Source organism: Brettanomyces bruxellensis, chromosome 8 (genome assembly GCF_011074885.1).
Source record: "Brettanomyces bruxellensis chromosome 8, complete sequence".
Lineage (NCBI taxonomy): Eukaryota > Fungi > Ascomycota > Pichiomycetes > Pichiales > Pichiaceae > Brettanomyces > Brettanomyces bruxellensis.
In genome coordinates, this window is record NC_054689.1 from 447,829 (window position 1) to 464,529 (window position 16,701).

At 40.8% G+C, this 16,701-nt stretch overlaps 5 protein-coding genes across 5 annotated transcripts; 2 read left to right on the top strand and 3 right to left on the bottom strand.

The window, feature by feature from the left end:
* Positions 1–80: 80 nt before the first annotated feature.
* BRETT_000403 (uncharacterized protein) lies at positions 81–4,055 on the bottom strand (the record flags this gene model as incomplete). Its single annotated transcript, XM_041278971.1, has 1 exon — positions 81–4,055. The coding sequence occupies one exon, from the start codon at positions 4,053–4,055 to the stop codon at positions 81–83; it is 3,975 nt and encodes a 1,324-aa protein (XP_041137185.1).
* Positions 4,056–4,545: 490 nt separating this feature from the next.
* BRETT_000404 (uncharacterized protein) lies at positions 4,546–6,159 on the bottom strand (the record flags this gene model as incomplete). The annotated part of the gene is made up of 1 exon (XM_041278972.1): positions 4,546–6,159. The coding sequence occupies one exon, from the start codon at positions 6,157–6,159 to the stop codon at positions 4,546–4,548; it is 1,614 nt and encodes a 537-aa protein (XP_041137186.1).
* A 576-nt stretch (positions 6,160–6,735) lies between these two features.
* On the top strand, positions 6,736–9,225 carry BRETT_000405 (uncharacterized protein; the record flags this gene model as incomplete). Its single annotated transcript, XM_041278973.1, has 1 exon — positions 6,736–9,225. One exon carries the CDS (start codon positions 6,736–6,738, stop codon positions 9,223–9,225), a length of 2,490 nt encoding a protein of 829 aa, XP_041137187.1.
* A 1,041-nt stretch (positions 9,226–10,266) lies between these two features.
* BRETT_000406 (uncharacterized protein) lies at positions 10,267–11,943 on the bottom strand (the record flags this gene model as incomplete). The annotated part of the gene is made up of 1 exon (XM_041278974.1): positions 10,267–11,943. The coding sequence occupies one exon, from the start codon at positions 11,941–11,943 to the stop codon at positions 10,267–10,269; it is 1,677 nt and encodes a 558-aa protein (XP_041137188.1).
* Positions 11,944–15,393: 3,450 nt separating this feature from the next.
* BRETT_000407 (uncharacterized protein) lies at positions 15,394–16,464 on the top strand (the record flags this gene model as incomplete). Its single annotated transcript, XM_041278975.1, has 1 exon — positions 15,394–16,464. The coding sequence occupies one exon, from the start codon at positions 15,394–15,396 to the stop codon at positions 16,462–16,464; it is 1,071 nt and encodes a 356-aa protein (XP_041137189.1).
* Between the last annotated feature and the right edge of the window lie 237 nt (positions 16,465–16,701).

Sequence of the window (16,701 nt, forward strand, 5' to 3'; positions counted from 1 at the left end):
TTCTTTATATACATTATATTATTTGGTTGTAATTAATGCAATCATCGTTTACTCAAAGTATGAGATAGTTGTTTAGCCCCTTAGTCTTCATCTTCACTGTCCATAATAACAGCTCTTTTTCTCTTGCTTTCAGGATTTATATGCTGTTCTGTACCTCCTTCGTTATCTATGCTATTTTCTGGGTGTTTTTCCTTGGTAGTATCATTACTATTGATGTTATCCCCATCTTCATTTTCATCTATATCTTCTTCATCTATATCTTTCTCTTCTTCATCTCTCTCTTCTTCATCTTTCTCTTCTTCACCTCTATCTTTCCCATTTTCATCTCCTTCCTCAAACTTTTCATCCGTCACACCTGCATTTTTGATCTCTACTTCATCTGCATCATTTCCACCAATTGGCTCCTCTGGATCCGAATCAGACTCCTCAGATGAATCACTGATATCCATGTTTCCTTCACTAGTGTGTGTCTTTCTTTCTTCAGTTGTTGGTCCAGTCTCAGGATGGAAAACTTTCATATACTGTTCCGGTGTTAATGGTTTATCACTATTCTCATGCACAAGTTCAAGCAACCTCTTTTCCTTATCGTAGAATTGCTGCTCTTGCTCCTCATCGATATCATCGTCATCCGAATCAACGTACTTGCTTGAAAGATGCTTCTTCGCTTCCTCTTTCTTACTCTCTCTTTGCTTTTTTCTCTTAGAAGAATGCTTGTGGCCATGCTTGTGCTTTTTGTGTCTCTGATTATTCTTACTTCTATTCTCAAAACGTATTGGATCATCATCCTCAGGATCACGACTTCTTTTCCTTGCCTTTCTCTTTCTGATTGCCTGTCCCTTGACACGCTTCTCATTTGCTTCAAGTCGTGCCTCAAGCATATCCAAATTATCCGGAGCAAACTGGGAATCAGATCCTAAATCATCGAAACCTGTTTCTTCTTCTTCTTCGTCTCCTGAGGCATCCGCATGTTTGCCTTCTGTTTCCTCTCCTCCTTCCCTTTCTAACTCATCAGCTTCCTTTTCAGTCACTCCGGTAGTTTGAACAACAGTAGTACTGGCTTTGTTAACTAGCCCTGGATCCTTAGGTATGAGTTTTCCCTCAATCTCAAAACTTTCCATCGGATTTTGGATTGTCACATCCATGAAGTCAACTGTCTCTTTGAGTTTGCTGTCTGTTGTTTGTGCAGAAAGATACCTGCCAATAAATCCTATCGACTCAAGTAAAAGTCTCAAAGTTGCATCCTTCTTCTGCTCTCTTACATACGATTCTGGGATTTCAAGTCGACCTGGAAGCTTCACAGGTGAACTTGGAATGTTAGTAGCTTCTCCTCCATCTGGCGATATGCTATCCTCTGCTTTTTGCTTCTTTTCCAAGTATTCACCCATGATTTTGACCAATTTCTGACACAAACTTGTCTTGTCCATATAACATAACTGACTCACTAAAATCGAGATCTTGTACGAGTATGACATGTCTGGATAGGCAAAGATCAAGTCAGGTGCCCGGTTCTGCATCTGCTTTTCATGAACTGATGTAAGATCTCCTCCTAAAAGATACATCCGCACATCTGGGTCATGCTCCTGATGAAATGTAATAGCCTCAAGCAATATGGAAGAACTGTGGTGATGGAGCTTTTGCAAAATACGCATGTAATAACTTAACATTTTAGAAAGAGTCTTCGTTGTTTTATGCGAGTAGTGTTTCCTCTTTATGTCATGCATCGTAAGCATGAAGTCTAGTCTCACTAGCTTTAGAAAGTGCTCGTTCCATTTCAATAAAAGCCGACTGAAATACGATATGCAGTTTTTCACTTGCTCTTCGTTCAACTCCTCAAACCTGGAAAATACCCACACAAACGTGTTCACAACGCTTTCATGGAAAAGTCTCTCCTCAAATGCACTGTATCTGTTTTTATCTAAAACTTGAAACCTTTTCAATTTGTTAGGTGAATTGATGTCAAAATCATCTTCCTCGTCTGATTCTGAAACAGTGGCCTCGTGGTTCTCTGTATAAAATCTCTTTCGGCTTTGTCGCACCTTCTTTGCCAACACAATTGGCACTTTAAGATGTGATAGATAGTGTAGAGTCTTTAATAGAACATGTGTAAAGTCAGTCATGTCTACGGCATACCGTAAAGACACTTTCTGTGCATCTTGTGGAATCCTGAAAAGAATGTCAATCACATCTTCATTTGCAAAAATGTTTCTAAGAACTGATTCTGAAAGAGAAATGTACTCCTCGAGTTCTTCTTTATCCTTGGCTTCTAATGAGTCTGTTTCCGCATTTTCCAGCATATGAATCTCTATAACCGTCGTAAGAATTTGCTTAAAGCAGTCTGTGCCTGCATCCAAAAGATTATATTCCCTGCTTTGCGAATAACGTGGAAGGCTTCCAACTAAAAGCAACCTGATCATTTGTTCTTCAAAGCAAACCATTATAAATCCATAACGCTTGAAAAAAGGTTGATCCTTACCCATTTTTCTCCTCAAGACAGACTCAAACTTGAGTATCCAGGATATCAAATAGAAAAAGTGGAACTCCGTGAAGGCACCCAGTCTGGCACTGCTTGAAGTGGCAATCCTCCTCATTTCTGTAACTAAAACAGTAAATCCAGCCTCTGTAAAGTCAGAACAAAATTGCTTGAGTATTCCGGCAGCCTGTGAAGAAAAGATGTTCTGATTTTCTCCATCCAAACTAGTATCAAAGTCCGATTTTGTGCTTTCTTTGTTTCTGTTTGCAAATCTTGTTGCAGCAATCTTTTTCGATGCACGAGCATCCAGCTCTTCCAAAGGATCTGTGTACAAGAAGCCACTTTGTGTACCAACAGTCAAGGAATCATCGTTGTTTCCATCCTTGATGCTGAGCAATGTTCCAAAGTTGGCATGTCTAGTCATGTTGTTACCAAAAAAGCTCTGCTTTATCTGCTTTTCTTTGCCAATAAGATCAGCCAATTCTTCACCGGTTTGTGTTTTCTGTCCATTGCTGGAAGTGCTTTTATCAGCTTCTGATTCTATCTTCTCCATGTTGAAGACTCCGTCAACATCCACACGATAGATTAAATAAAAGTATATGTCAAGGCAAACATCGCATAAAACATCAGTATCGAACTCAGAGCCCAAGCCTGCCGTTATGGTTTGAACAAACATAAGCACCTTGTTTTTGCTGAACTTCTGAATCAAGTTATCGTACGAGATATCTTCTTTGGAAATTCCAGGCGGCATATTATCGACCACCTGCTGCGTTTTGGATGAGGACTTGTTTCTGGAGATGGTGAAGTTCGCAGGAGCAATTCTTATAATGTTTCGTATGAAATGCAAGCAGAGATTCAATATGATTGTGTCTCTGTTTGTCCGTTGGTCCCTAGGCAGTTGCATTATTGGTAATGCTATTCGCACTACAGCTCTCAAGCACCGTCCATTTTCATAGTTTAGAATTCTTTCCTTGCACTTGACATGCTCTTTTTTCAACTGGACGTATAGATTGATCATTGGTGACGGTGCTGTCTCCATATCTAACACCAATGGCTTGGTAAGTGAAACCATCAACTCAAGTGCAGTAAGCACAACACTTTGCATATATGTCTTATTTGAGGCAATAGTTCTGTGCGGGACTTGTATCAAGATCGGAATTAAGTCATTCTCCACGAGGGAGTTCTCGTGACAAGCTGCTGCAACATGCCATGTATCGGTTGCATCATCAACTGCATGAATCCACCTCTTAATGTCTTTTAGGCACGCTAAACAGTCCACACCTAGTATGTAAGTCTTTTTAGTGCCGGATGTCGCGTCAACACCACCGACCGCTGAGCAAAGAAGTAAGATCTGTGATTGAAGAGTCTGTTCTGCTGCTGAAAGGACTTTTGCTGACTTCTGGTAGCTCTTCAACTTCAGAAATGCATCATTTTGATCTAATTCGTCCGGTTCTTCTACACTTTCTTCCTCGGCCCCATATTTCATGCTTGGTTCGTCATCTTGTTCCACCTCTGAGATTGGTGTATCCTCTCTTTCTCGTTCGAGCTCCTCCTCTATGTCAATATCTGGAGAGCTGTCTGTCATTCTTATCAAAGTTTAATGGCTTACTTGCTTGATTTTTATAAATGATTAGTGCACCTCCAAAGCCAATGTTCCGACAACGCCAACTAATATGACAAACTTGATATAAAATAAGGAGATGTCTATTTTCTCCCAGTACAGATTCCACTTTAAATGATACTTTAATTATCCTCGAAACTACTGATACTACTTGAAACTTCTTGAGCTATAGTACCGGCAGGCTCGATTCAGTATGACGCGAAAAATAAAATAAATTATATCTGCCAGAGACGCGAAATATTCATTTTATGTGATCTGCGATGTTCTTTCTCGCGAAACATATTTTCTGACTGTTTTTCCGTTCTGCCATATTTCACTCGAATACATTATATTGCACTATTTACAACCATTTACATAACCATGCTAATTAATACCTATTCCAACCCATATTTTGCCTTTACCCTGCTATATTTTGCATACTCCCACCTGTATTCCGTCTCTATCTTTTGGCTATTCACGCCTTTTCGGTCATATCACACACCTCACCACCTTTTTTCACTTCCTCGAACTTTTCTTCCGTTTCCTTATGACTAATCATAGTTGCATCACCATCAAAGTTTATTTCATCTCTTTCTGCATCAGCATGCTCTACTAATACAGCTTGAGAAAACCTTCTTTCTGGTATTTTGCGTTGTAGTTTATCGGTTGAACCATGCTCTCTTAATTCGTCAAACGTGTCTGAATTTGCAACATGTGAACTTTCATTTGTGCTTTCTCCATCTGCCAATCCTGCTTTCTTCTTCTGCTCAACTCCCAAATCTATGAAGTCATCATCATCGAACAATTCTGAACCCGCAGAACCACGTGACGCGACTACTGGATGATGTTCGTAAATGTTCAAAAAACGCTCGGCATCCTTGAAACCTGCAATTGTTCTTTTTAGCTCCTTATAGTCTTCCAGTGAGGTCACCAAAAGGCCAATTAGCATAGAAGGGTCCATCTCACAAAGCCCCAATTTGCGAATTCGCTTTGTATGCACACTCGCAATATACTCCACCCTGTAATCCGCATCATCGACATGATCAGCCAAAAGTGCAGTTTGTGGAGTGTGTGGGTCCATGTAGAAGAGGTTATCGCCCTGATACCCAAAGAAGTAGTGTGAGGATGAAGGTCTGCCACCTGCTATTCCCACCGATTGGTGTATTGAAAGCAGCTTTTTGAGGAATGCCCAATACACCGGATTGACGTTTCGCACACCCAATCTGACTCCAGAGAGTATTAGAGTAGGCCTAAATACACTTTCAGTCCCTTCTGGGCACGAAACAGGCAGCAACTCATCTTCATAAATGTCCCCATTTCCCTCTGTGATGTATGTATTGAGTTTGCATGCCTTATAGCTCTGCTTGCATAGATAAACGATGCTTCTTGAAGCTGCAGAAGGCCCAAACCACTCTCCGGGCTTCTTTTTGCAGTGTTCGGAGCCATATTTCACTATTTGCTGTATAGAAAAAGGAGCCGAGGGAAAATCGGCGAACCATGTGATGATTTGCCACTGTTTCTCGTACTTTTGAGCATATTCCGTTTCCCCATTGGGGTTTTCCGCCGGCATATACCGCCATTCCCGGCCCACGTGAAGATTCAAAAGAGCATTTGCCAAAAGTGATTGGCTGGTTCGTATCATGCACCCCCATCCAGAGTCTGTAGTGAAGCCGATCGACGCATTTTTCACGTCTAACGTGCCTCTAAACAGAGAACCCAATGATAAAGGCGATGGGCCATCTGGATCACGTTTAATAACTGGGAATCCTGACCGGTATGTAAACCAGAGACGCGTCGCAACGTCGGAAATGAAGTCTGAAGGCCATGGAATATCTTCTTGGCATGCATTTGCAGTTTGACCTCCATTATTCTGCTGAAAACTGGCAAGATTCAACCCGATATCATCTAGAAAAGTGTTCAACCCAGAGAAATACGACTGTTGCTCAAGAGGATTGTGCTTTAACGGACTGCTTGGTTGGTATTTGTTTCCTAAAACAATCAGTGGATCCGTAAAATTGTCATTTGTTGTTGGCCGATCCAGGAGATACTGAAGAATGCTTTGAATACTCGGTATTACTGTGGATGACATTTTCAACCGTGATGCGATAAGTCGGCTTTAATATTAATGGCTGCTTTCTGGAGCAAGATAAATTTGTGAAGGTGATGATAAGCTTCAAAGTACTTCTTCTTCTATTCTAATCCATTGGCCCGTGTTTGCCTTAAAGGGAAATAGTATTCGACCTGATATTATGCAGTTGTCTAAGTGTACTGAAAAGGACTTCTTCTTCCTTTCTCGAAGATAGCTGATCCCAAAGAATGGCTTTTGTTGTTTGGGAAAAAATAAAGTATATGTGTCTGAACTGCTTGCGATTGCTTCATTGTGGTTATCTTTATCGTGGTGCACAAAAAAAAAAAAAAAATCATAATAAGAGTAGCAAAAGAAAAAAAAAAAAAAATTAAAAAAAAAACGATAAGACATGATGCACACCATTTCCTGGACACCCGTACACCGGGCATTGGATCTGGCAAACAATAGAGTGAAAAAAAATTATATATGGCTGTACATGTGGCCGAGTCATTATGTGCTTATATAAAAGATAAAGAGTCGGCAAAGAAAAGTAAAAGATCCACGGTTTAAATTTAGTGACTTTGTGAGCTTTGCAATATGACAAGAAAGAAGCTTAATAAGAGGCACGGAGGAACTCGGAAAAGTAACCGAAAAGCAGGGCACCAGAAGAATAAAAGACGCACTAATAACAAGTTGCTACTTCAGGAGTATGGTGAAGATAATGGGTCAGAAGATCAGCAGAAGCAGTCAAAAGCACATAAGAAGTCTATGAAGCATGCTTTGAGGAATTTAAACAGCATGTTAGAAATGAATCAGGGAGATTTCAGCTCTCTAGATGAGATGGCAGTTAATTCTTTGGATATGGCATCGAGAAGACCGAGTAAAGCAGATAAAAAGATGTCGAGAATGGCACAGATTGCAGACTTTACGGATAAGAATCACCGGTCAACGATGACTAAGGCGTTGCGTAAGTTTCCGGTTGAATTTGTAAAGGCTCAAGAGGTTTATAATCCATCTGAGCAATTATTCAAGTCGTTGGGAATAGAATGCACAAATAATCCAAAAGAGGATGTCTCTAGGGATGATGACGGATTACTAGATCCATGTATAGAGACAGATGGAGAAAATATGACGGTTGATGATGAAATTTTGAATGAACCTGCAGAACTTTCGTCAAATGAATCAGTTGATGAAATTAACTCGGATAATCCTGGAATCGAGGCTTATCCATCGAAAGTCTCCCTTGAGGAAACATCCTCTATCCAGGAGGTCTCTTCAGAAGATGAGGATGATTTGGAGTCGGTTCAGATTATTGATGACAACGAAGATAGTGAATATGAAGGCTCTGATATTGAAAGTCTGATTGGTGAGCTAAAGGGTGAATCAACAAAGCCAAAGAAGGGTGAATCAATTAAAGCAAAGAAGGATAAATCAAAGAAAGCTAAGGCAAATAATGGGCCAAAAAAAGCCAAGTCAAAGAAAGACAAGGCAAAGAAGGGCGAATTAAAGAATGATAAGTCGAAGAAAGGTGAATTGAAGAATAATAAGTCGAAGAAAGGTGAATTGAAGAATAAAAAGTCGAAGAAAGGTGAACTGAACATTGATACACCAAAGAATGACGAATCAAAGAATAACGAATCAAAGAATGGCAAGCCAAAGAAAGAGAGCAAACGCAAAAATGCTAAACGCAAAGCTAGAAATGGAACGGACAAAGATGATCTTACTCTTGGTAAGATTCTAGCACCAGTCCATGAAGACGAAAATGGTGACTCGTACATTACGCTTCCAAAAATTGGAAAAAGACATAGATCACGGTCAGTATTGCAAGAGATTGAAATCAAGAGAAGCAAGCAAGATGAGCAGGATGATACAGAGTTTGGCTTTCTGCCTGAAGACTACAATCTTGATATCGACATCTCGCAGATCAAGTTTGACAATATTCGGTATGGATCATGTGGAGACGCACAGTATCACGTGAAAGCAAAAGTTATAACTGGGATGAAGGGCTACCAATGGTTGTCAAAGGAAGATTTTCTTGATTCAATGGTAGAAATTGGCCTCACGAGAAACAGATTCGACGCGTTTATAAGATACGCGTTAGAGAACCTGTATACAGGTGAGGAGCCGGTAATTGATGTTGATGGAGTAAATGATGAGGATGAGGAAGATGAGGATGAGAATGAGAATGATGAAAGTTATAGCGATAGCGAGAAAATCAGTGATGATATGCTTGAAGGCCTCGATGACATGATCAGCTTCCAAAGCAAGCAGGTGCATGTTGTGGATGATCCGGTGGACATTGCAACACATTCATTGGACCAACATGGGCACGGGAAAAACAGAAAGTTGGATCTTCCCGAGGACATGGATCCGGAACTTAGAGAGATGCTTGTGGGTAAGTTTGAGTCGAGAGTGGAGGGATCCAGACACAAGCGGAGAGAAAGAGAGGAGAAGGTGCACGGGTCGGCTTTGTTGGGCAACGAGGGCCAGAAAAGCGTTTCGAGTTCAGACCCTTACTACATGCTGAAAAAATACCCATACGAAATGCAGATCGGGGATTTCCGCTCGGAATTGGAGTCATTTTTCATGGATGACAATAGAAATTCGCTCCGCTTCCCACCGATGGACACACACGGCTGTATGACGCTTCGAGACATGTCACGTGCATTCCATATGAAGGCCCGGAAATTCGGAAAAGCACCAGAATGTTACATTGTGTCCGTTAAGACTTCGGCCAGCAAAAGGCAGCCGCCGGATTATCGGGAGGTGGACAAACTCATGAATCGGCGTAAGTTGTTTTTCAGGAGTGACGCGGGGTTGACGAAAAGGGAGAAGAAGGAAATCGGGCAGTTGGTGCGTGAAATCAAATCCGGAGGAAGCAAAAAGGGCAAGAAGGGAGCTTTTACATACAGTGAGGGAGACATAGTTGGTGCCAACGCTTCTAGAATTGGGCCTGAAAGTATTGGCAGGCAGCTTTTGGTGAAAATGGGCTGGCAAAACGGAGAAGCACTTGGCAAGGAGGGAAATAAGGGAATTATTGAGCCTATCGCCGCAGTTGTGAAAACCACCAAAGCTGGAATCAGGTGAAATGAAAGTGTTGTATTAAAAGTGCGCAGCTTGGATAATTGATAATCAAGCGTATGGAAGCCCCAGTGGGTTGCCAATCAGCTTATTGTTTTTTGCAGTTCTATGCGTTGGTTGTATTCTATTTTCCTAGTGTAAATGGTAGCGTGGAGAATTCGAGATTTTCCACAGCAGCAATCAATTGGCAACTGAATATTGCATTGACATAGTTTTTGTCGGCTGTATTATGCATGGCAGGATGGCCTCCTCCGGAAAAACTATTGCGTGTCAATAATTCTTATTTTAGTACTCAAGGTGTGATTTCTCAATAATATTTTTTTTTTTTTGCGTTTCCATTTTCCCCTTCCCCAGCGTTGTGGAACAATGGAAAGTCTAGAATTTTCACATGGGGTAAAAAAAGATGACTGGTACATGTTCCAGCTGATACAACCGATATTCAAGAATTGTGACCAATGACTGGCGAAATAATGTGGTTGGCTGGCGAGATAATCCGTGCTGGTGATGAATTCTGATTATGTGACAGCTGGGGATTATAGATGGAGTGAAATAAATAATTAGATGACTAGAGAATCAGGTGATTGCAGTAATTGGATAATGACTCAGCTAAATATAGCAAGTAGCGTTATTATGGTAGTGGTGTGGTGTATCAGAGCAATGTGGGTCAATAATTGTAGTAGTCCAGTAATCGAAATAGTAGTTTTAATATTAGCCATAGCCAATAGAAGTAGTGGTCTTAATATTAAGTACAGCAAATAGAAGTAGTACTCTCAGTAGTAGCCAGTCCGGAACTCCGGAATACTACCCCAAATCTACATCAGTCCATGCTATATGCATTTTATTCACGGATTAGTTTTAGAAAAGAGCGTCGCACGCAGGCAAAGAAGAATAAAGATCACAAGAAAGTAAAATAAAAAACTGAAGATAACAAACACGAACAAAGGAGTGGTATTGGGCATAAAGTTAAGTAGCAAAGCAAAAGAGAGTAAATGTGGTATCGAATAATCGTTAAAGCGAGCATGGCTAGCACAGCGTAAAGTAACAAGTCTATTGGCCCTCGTTCAAGGAGCTCAAGTTCATGCCGGACTTCTCTCTCGTTGGAAGCAGAGAAAGATTGTCGTGAGACATGGACCGGTTCAAGATCTGCTTCATACGCTCGTCCGGGTCGTTTTTGATGGACTTGCCATCAGAAAGCTTCTTATCCAGTTTCTCGAGCGGGCCCAGCATCGATTTTAGAGATGGAAGCTGAACGGAGGACTGCGAGTGGAACTGGGGCAGTGGCTTGACGTTTATTCCCAAAGCACTCGAGCTTGTGCTGCTGCTGCTGCTGCTATTGGTGGAATTCTGGCTGTCGTTCTTACTATTCAACACAGAGTCTAGAGGGATGCTTCTGGTTAGGGATCCGGGCACATTCATAGGTTTCAAAGTAGGAGACTGCGTTGGGGTGGAAAGCGGAGTCTCGTGAGGAGAAGTCATGTTGAAAACTGCTGCAGGCCTGTGTGCAGCACCCAGAATACCGTCGGGGTGTCCCAAAAAGCTCGTCGACGCACTGAGAGTCGGCGAGTTGGGCCTGGACTTCTTGTTTTGGTGCACGGCGACCTCATCGTCCTTGTTGACCAACGTGGAGAGCGAAATTGTCGTGTGAGACTTCAACAGCACGTCCTGGCGGCTCTTGACACTCCGGAGGGGAGTCAACTTGTGCAAGGATGAGAGAGAGCCCTTGAACGTGTTGAAAGATGATGAAAGCGTGGTCGAGGACGAAGAGTTGGCAAACGAGTCCAAAGAACGCAACGAGTTTGTCGAGTTGGTCCTGGACGACAACCCGGACTGCGGAGGAGAGAACTCGAAGCTTGTGGCTCTAGGTGCAAAGAAGTTCGAGAGCGAAGAGCTCGACCGGTACTTGCACTGCTTCTTGATCTCTTCGGGGACCGTTCCCAGGCCTGCACTGCCTTTGAACGACCTTGTGACGCCCTTGGCAGACCGGGGAGACAACACTGGCCTTGGCAACTGCTGGTTTTGTCCCTGGATAGCACTCTGAGCTGGTCCCTGGATCTGCTTTCTCACTCTGCCAGGAGCCATAACGGGCTGGAATATGTGTTGAGGAGTCTGCTGCGACTGTTGAGACTTTTGGATTGGTTGAATTTGTTGGATTGGTTGAATCTGTTGAATTTGCTGAATTTGCTGGCCCTGCTGACCCTGTTGAACTTGTTGCACTTGTTGAACCTGCTGAAGTTGCTGCCCCTGCATCTGGAAATCAAGATTAGCCGGAACAGAACCCGCCGGAAGAATGTATATAGGCACCGGCTGGGGATATATCGGCTTGCCCTGCATATCATATCCTATCGGCATCAGCACCGCCTGCATGCCGTTCTGTGCCTGCATTGCAATCGGCACACCCTGCTGCTGGCCCTCGATCTTGTTCCCATAAGCATTCTTCTTTCTTGGACCTCTCTTCTTCCTCACTGTTGGATTTGTGTGGATTCTCATGTGCCTTGTCAACTCATCCGACCTCGAGAACCTCTTTGTGCATCCTGGAAAAGTGCACTTGTGAGGTTTCTCACCTGTGTGCGTTCTGATGTGTCTTGTTCTGTGCTCGAGTCTCCTAAATGCCTTGCCACATATTGGACACTTGTATGGACGATCACTTTCTCTTTTTTCTTTCAGAGTTGGGTTTGTCACAACAACGTTGCCCACAAGCTGTTTTGCTCTTTCTGCAGTTGACATGTTGTGTGTGGTGCGCTTATTTGTTGGTTGAACGCAAAAAAATCCTGTTTCTTGCTTCTTTTCACTTAATAAGTTCTAAGTATTTTCCTATTTTTCTGCTTCCTGCTTTTCTATTTTCCTGCTCTAATTTTTGGTGCTATTTCTTTGATTCGCCTATCGCACTATAAACTCTTGTTCTATCCCTTCGAATAACTTAAAGCTACCTTCTATGAACTGGATGAAACGTAAACAAAAGAAAGACCAGAAAAAAATAAGGTTTAGCCGCTCAAAGAGAGGGGAAATTTAATCTGGGGTGATGACTGAAAGAAACCATACCATATATTTATAAAGAAAAAAAAATGGTTTGTTTCTTCAATTTTTGCGTTGAATTAAGAAAACCCACGGAAAAAAAGCCACATTTGGAGGAAAAAGGGGACGATTGCCTTGTGGGGTGGGCGAGTACAATGCGAAAAATGCGTGGAGTAAAAAAGTTTTTCCGGCGTTTTTCCGTGCGCTTGGACGGTTTTATTTAATCTTGCACTTTTTTTTTCCCACTGGTAACTTTCCTCATTCTATTTTTCATTTATTCCCAGTCATCAAAACAATAACTCTTTGTCCAATCACAATTGTATTCATTTTGGTGCTCGTTTTCAATGTTTCCCACTTTAACGCCTTTGTTCGATATCACTTTTTCGGAATTCCATTCTTTCCCGTTATTCAACTTTTCAGATTGTTTGTCTTCTTCCAAAATTTTTCACCTCACATTGTCCGCTTTTTTTTCTAGTCACTTTATTCTCTGAGCGCTTCAACTAGTTTCAGAACGATGAATGTTAGAGTACACATATATTTGTGTGGTATGAACCTTTGGGCAACCGATAGGTACCGGAATAACTAACCGGAATCCCACCGTAATGACCAAATTGAACTTTGATTTTTCTGTGTTCATTTCGCAGCCTTGCAAAATTAATGATGGTTTCTTTCTATTTCTATGTTATTTTGCCCTCATCCATATTTCTAGCTGTGCCGATTGTATCCGCTTCCGGCTTATCTCTAATTTCCATCTTAGAACTTATTTTTTATTTTGTTAATTTTTTTCGTTCACATTTTCTCTTTCTCTTCCAATATTCTTTATATTTCTTCTGTAATCGTGCATCAACCCGCTTTGCCCCAATTTTTTTTTGATGTCAAAATTCTTTGTTCTAATAATTTCCCCCCGAAAAAAAGGCCTTCGTTATTCCGGGACGATCCTGCACACAAAAAAAATTTTCGCTCTTGTTTGCAGGTTTTTTCGTAAATGCTATTCTGATAGTATTGTGGGGGTGGGTGAGAATAATTGAATTCTCCCGTCCATAGTCGCGTCGCTGCACATGAGATCTCCGAATTTTAGTCATGTCCGGTGAATGGTGAATCATCAAAGTAATGATGAATGAATTTTATTTCGGATCCACTGGAATGAAAGTTGAATGAAAATACAGATTATTCAAAGATTGGGGGGCGTGATTTTATTGCCTTTGAGGGATTATCACTGGCTGAAGTTCACGTTTTTTCTTTTTTATGAATAATATTGCTACTATTGAGCATCCGTGGCTGCGGTATCATTTGAGCATGTATGGACCCGTCGATCGACTAATGCATTTTGGAAAAGCTACACGAATGATGATCGACTTTCTTTCCATAAGTGTAGAATGGAATGTATACATTCCATTTTGAGTGATCCCTTCTGCTTTCCAAGGAAAGCATGTTATTCTGGGTGATTTATTTACTGACGTGTCATACGTAACGAAAATATCTTCGAACAGATTACTATAATACTATTACCGTTCAAAAATGTCTTGTCTCCAAAATCGATATTTTAAAAATAATGATGTAGAGAGTATACATATTCGAATTCTGTATTGCCTAGATTTCAGGGGAGGTTTGTTATTAAATGAGGTTACATTCAATTCTTCATAGCATTTCCAAATGCTGAAATTTCTAAACGCTACCATTTCTATTGGTAATTTCGGTATAACCTGGAGCAAAACAACTTGAAGCAGCTTGGAATTGTCAATTTTTATTTCATGGCACTACATTTCAATAATTCTATAAACTAGGTTTCCCGTTATCATAATTTAAGCTCTTCGGAGCATTTTCAATAAAACACTTGAAGTTAGGAAAAACATTCATCGTCAAGTTTTTATGAGAATCATGAGTGATCAATTTTATTTTCATTAATGCGATATTCTTCTCAGCAAGGATTTATTAAGATTAAAGTATATTTTCATTTTTTTTTCTCTCTCTTTCAACTATCTGTTCAACGCTTCATTTCACTTGCATGTGCACCAGGATAACCTCTGGAGCAGTTGGATAAATATAACAGTATATAACAGTTGTAACGATAATCCACACTACAAGTTTGAAGTCGTGGTTGCTACCCAACACCAATTTGTAAATCCAAAAAAAACGCTTGAACTTGGCCTCAAAATTTTCAATGCAACAATTAAATAGTAGCTCAACAGAGCAATATACACAAAATAATTCACCCGCTCGGGGTATTTCATATGATTGGTTTTGACGTATTAGTTGAACTCTCAGGAGTCACTTGATTGAAGCTCAGGTAGGGATTTGAGTAAGAAAAATGATTGGGCTACAAACTCAAAAAAATAAGCAATGGTAAATGTAAATCTACTCGCTAGCCGCTGGAAACCCGACTCACAGATCTTATTCAATGCAAACAAGCAAAGACAAAGAACAAGGAAATTAATTAGCTTTATATAGCCAATGAATTAATTTTGTTCTTGATGCTTCTCTGTAGCCGAGACGTACCGAACCGAAAAAAAAAAAATAGGTAAGGAATCAAAAGACTATGCACCATATCGCATGATTGAATGGACTCCAGTGATCGATCTGTCAAGCATAAAAAGCAAGCTTGCCAGTTAAAGCGAATTTCATATTTTACTGGGCCTCGGTCAGATGCCGGTTACAGGGATGTGCCGAATTTTTATGTGCGGAGATATTTTGGGTAATAGCACCCCTCTCTCTTAGAAACTGTTGGGAAGGAGAAATTTATCTCCTTCAATCCTGTCAAATTAAGCTTTGCTGACTAAATTTACCTTACCGCTTTTATATGCAGGCATTGGCCCTTTTTATTTCCGTTCCTTCTTCTTGTCACTTGTAACTTTTTTTTTCTTGGTTTATTTCCAGTACTTCTCTTCTTTCCGGTGGCTTGAATCTAAATCATTATCCATATTGCATTGTTTAGCACATTCCCAAGTTTCCAGAAAGCACTGCCATCAATTCTGTCTATACATCATATCAGTATTTTGAGATACAAACACAGTAGACATCGTACCTCCAAAAAAATTTAAGAAACAGTAACGGATTGTCAATCAAAAAGATCGTTTTTTAATTAGAGACCCCAGGTTTACCTTCCATCATATACTTTGCATCTTCCAATAAGAAAAAGTTTTATTTCAATTCAATTTTCTTGTTATGCCTGAACCGATTCCAACCACTGAGGCGGGAAGCCTTATCTCCTGGAATTTTCTGCCTGATTCGAAGGCTTTCCACTTGCCCGATTTCAGCGCTCCATTCCCAGAATACCCATTGGATTACAAGACTGATTTTCTCGTCAACAAGTTCTATCCCTTCTCAATGAAATTTTCTACGCCTCTCATCTTTTCGCTCACCTATTTCACATCCGTGCATTTGCTCAACAAGGTTGTTTTGAACAGACAGATTAGAGAGTACCGCAAGGCACATCCAGAGGCCAAGCAACTTCCGGAAAGACTCCCAAGAGCTCCTTACTGGATTTCCAAGACTCGTCTTTTCAAGATCTTTGTTTTCCTTCACAATGTGCTTCTCTGCGTGTACTCTGTGACCACTTTCTGCGGCCTGGTTCACACCATGCGGGTTAATGCCAAGGAAATATTGCCTACCTTCTTTGGACATTACTTTGATGCCTCGGAATTGAAGCCATCTCACATGTTTTGGCAGTCCGTTTGCAATATTGAAAATGGTATTTGGCAAAACCATGGTCCTTCTGTCAAAGGCCTATCGTTCTGGGCGTACCTATTCTATCTTTCTAAGTTTTATGAAATCATAGACACTCTTGTGATCTTGGCCAAGGGAAAACAGGCCTCTCTGTTACAAAGTTACCACCATGCAGGTGCCATTCTGTGTATGTGGGCTGGTGTTCGTTTTGCATCTCCTCCAATCTGGATTTTCGTCGTCTTCAACTCTTTCATCCATTCAATCATGTACTTCTACTTTGGATTGTGCTGCATCAAAATCAGATTGCCACTTGGCTTTAAGCAATGCTTGACCACTTTGCAAATTATCCAGTTTGTTGTCGGCGGAAGTCTTGCAGTTATCCATTTGTTTGTTCGTTACACCGATATTTTCAAGGGAACTATTCGTGGCTGTATTCATAGTGGTGAAGAGGCTTTGGCAATATACATGAATGTGATATACTTGACCCCACTAACCTTGCTATTTGCTGCTTTCTATATTGATTCCTACAAGAAGAGATCTGCTTCCTCTTCAACCAAAAAAAACATTTAATTTCCAGCGGTGCAAGTCCTTATTCGTCTCCTATTCATCTCTGTACTTCCTATTCTCTTTACATATGAATGCTTGAGCATGAATTCAAATTAAGCTATTCCTTATTTAACCCAAATATATACAGTTCGTCCTATATTGACGTGCATGGCTTGTACAGAATATATATCCTCTTCATTAAAGATGGTTTCAATGATTTTATTTCATTTTCTATTTCATTTTCTATTTCATTTTATACAA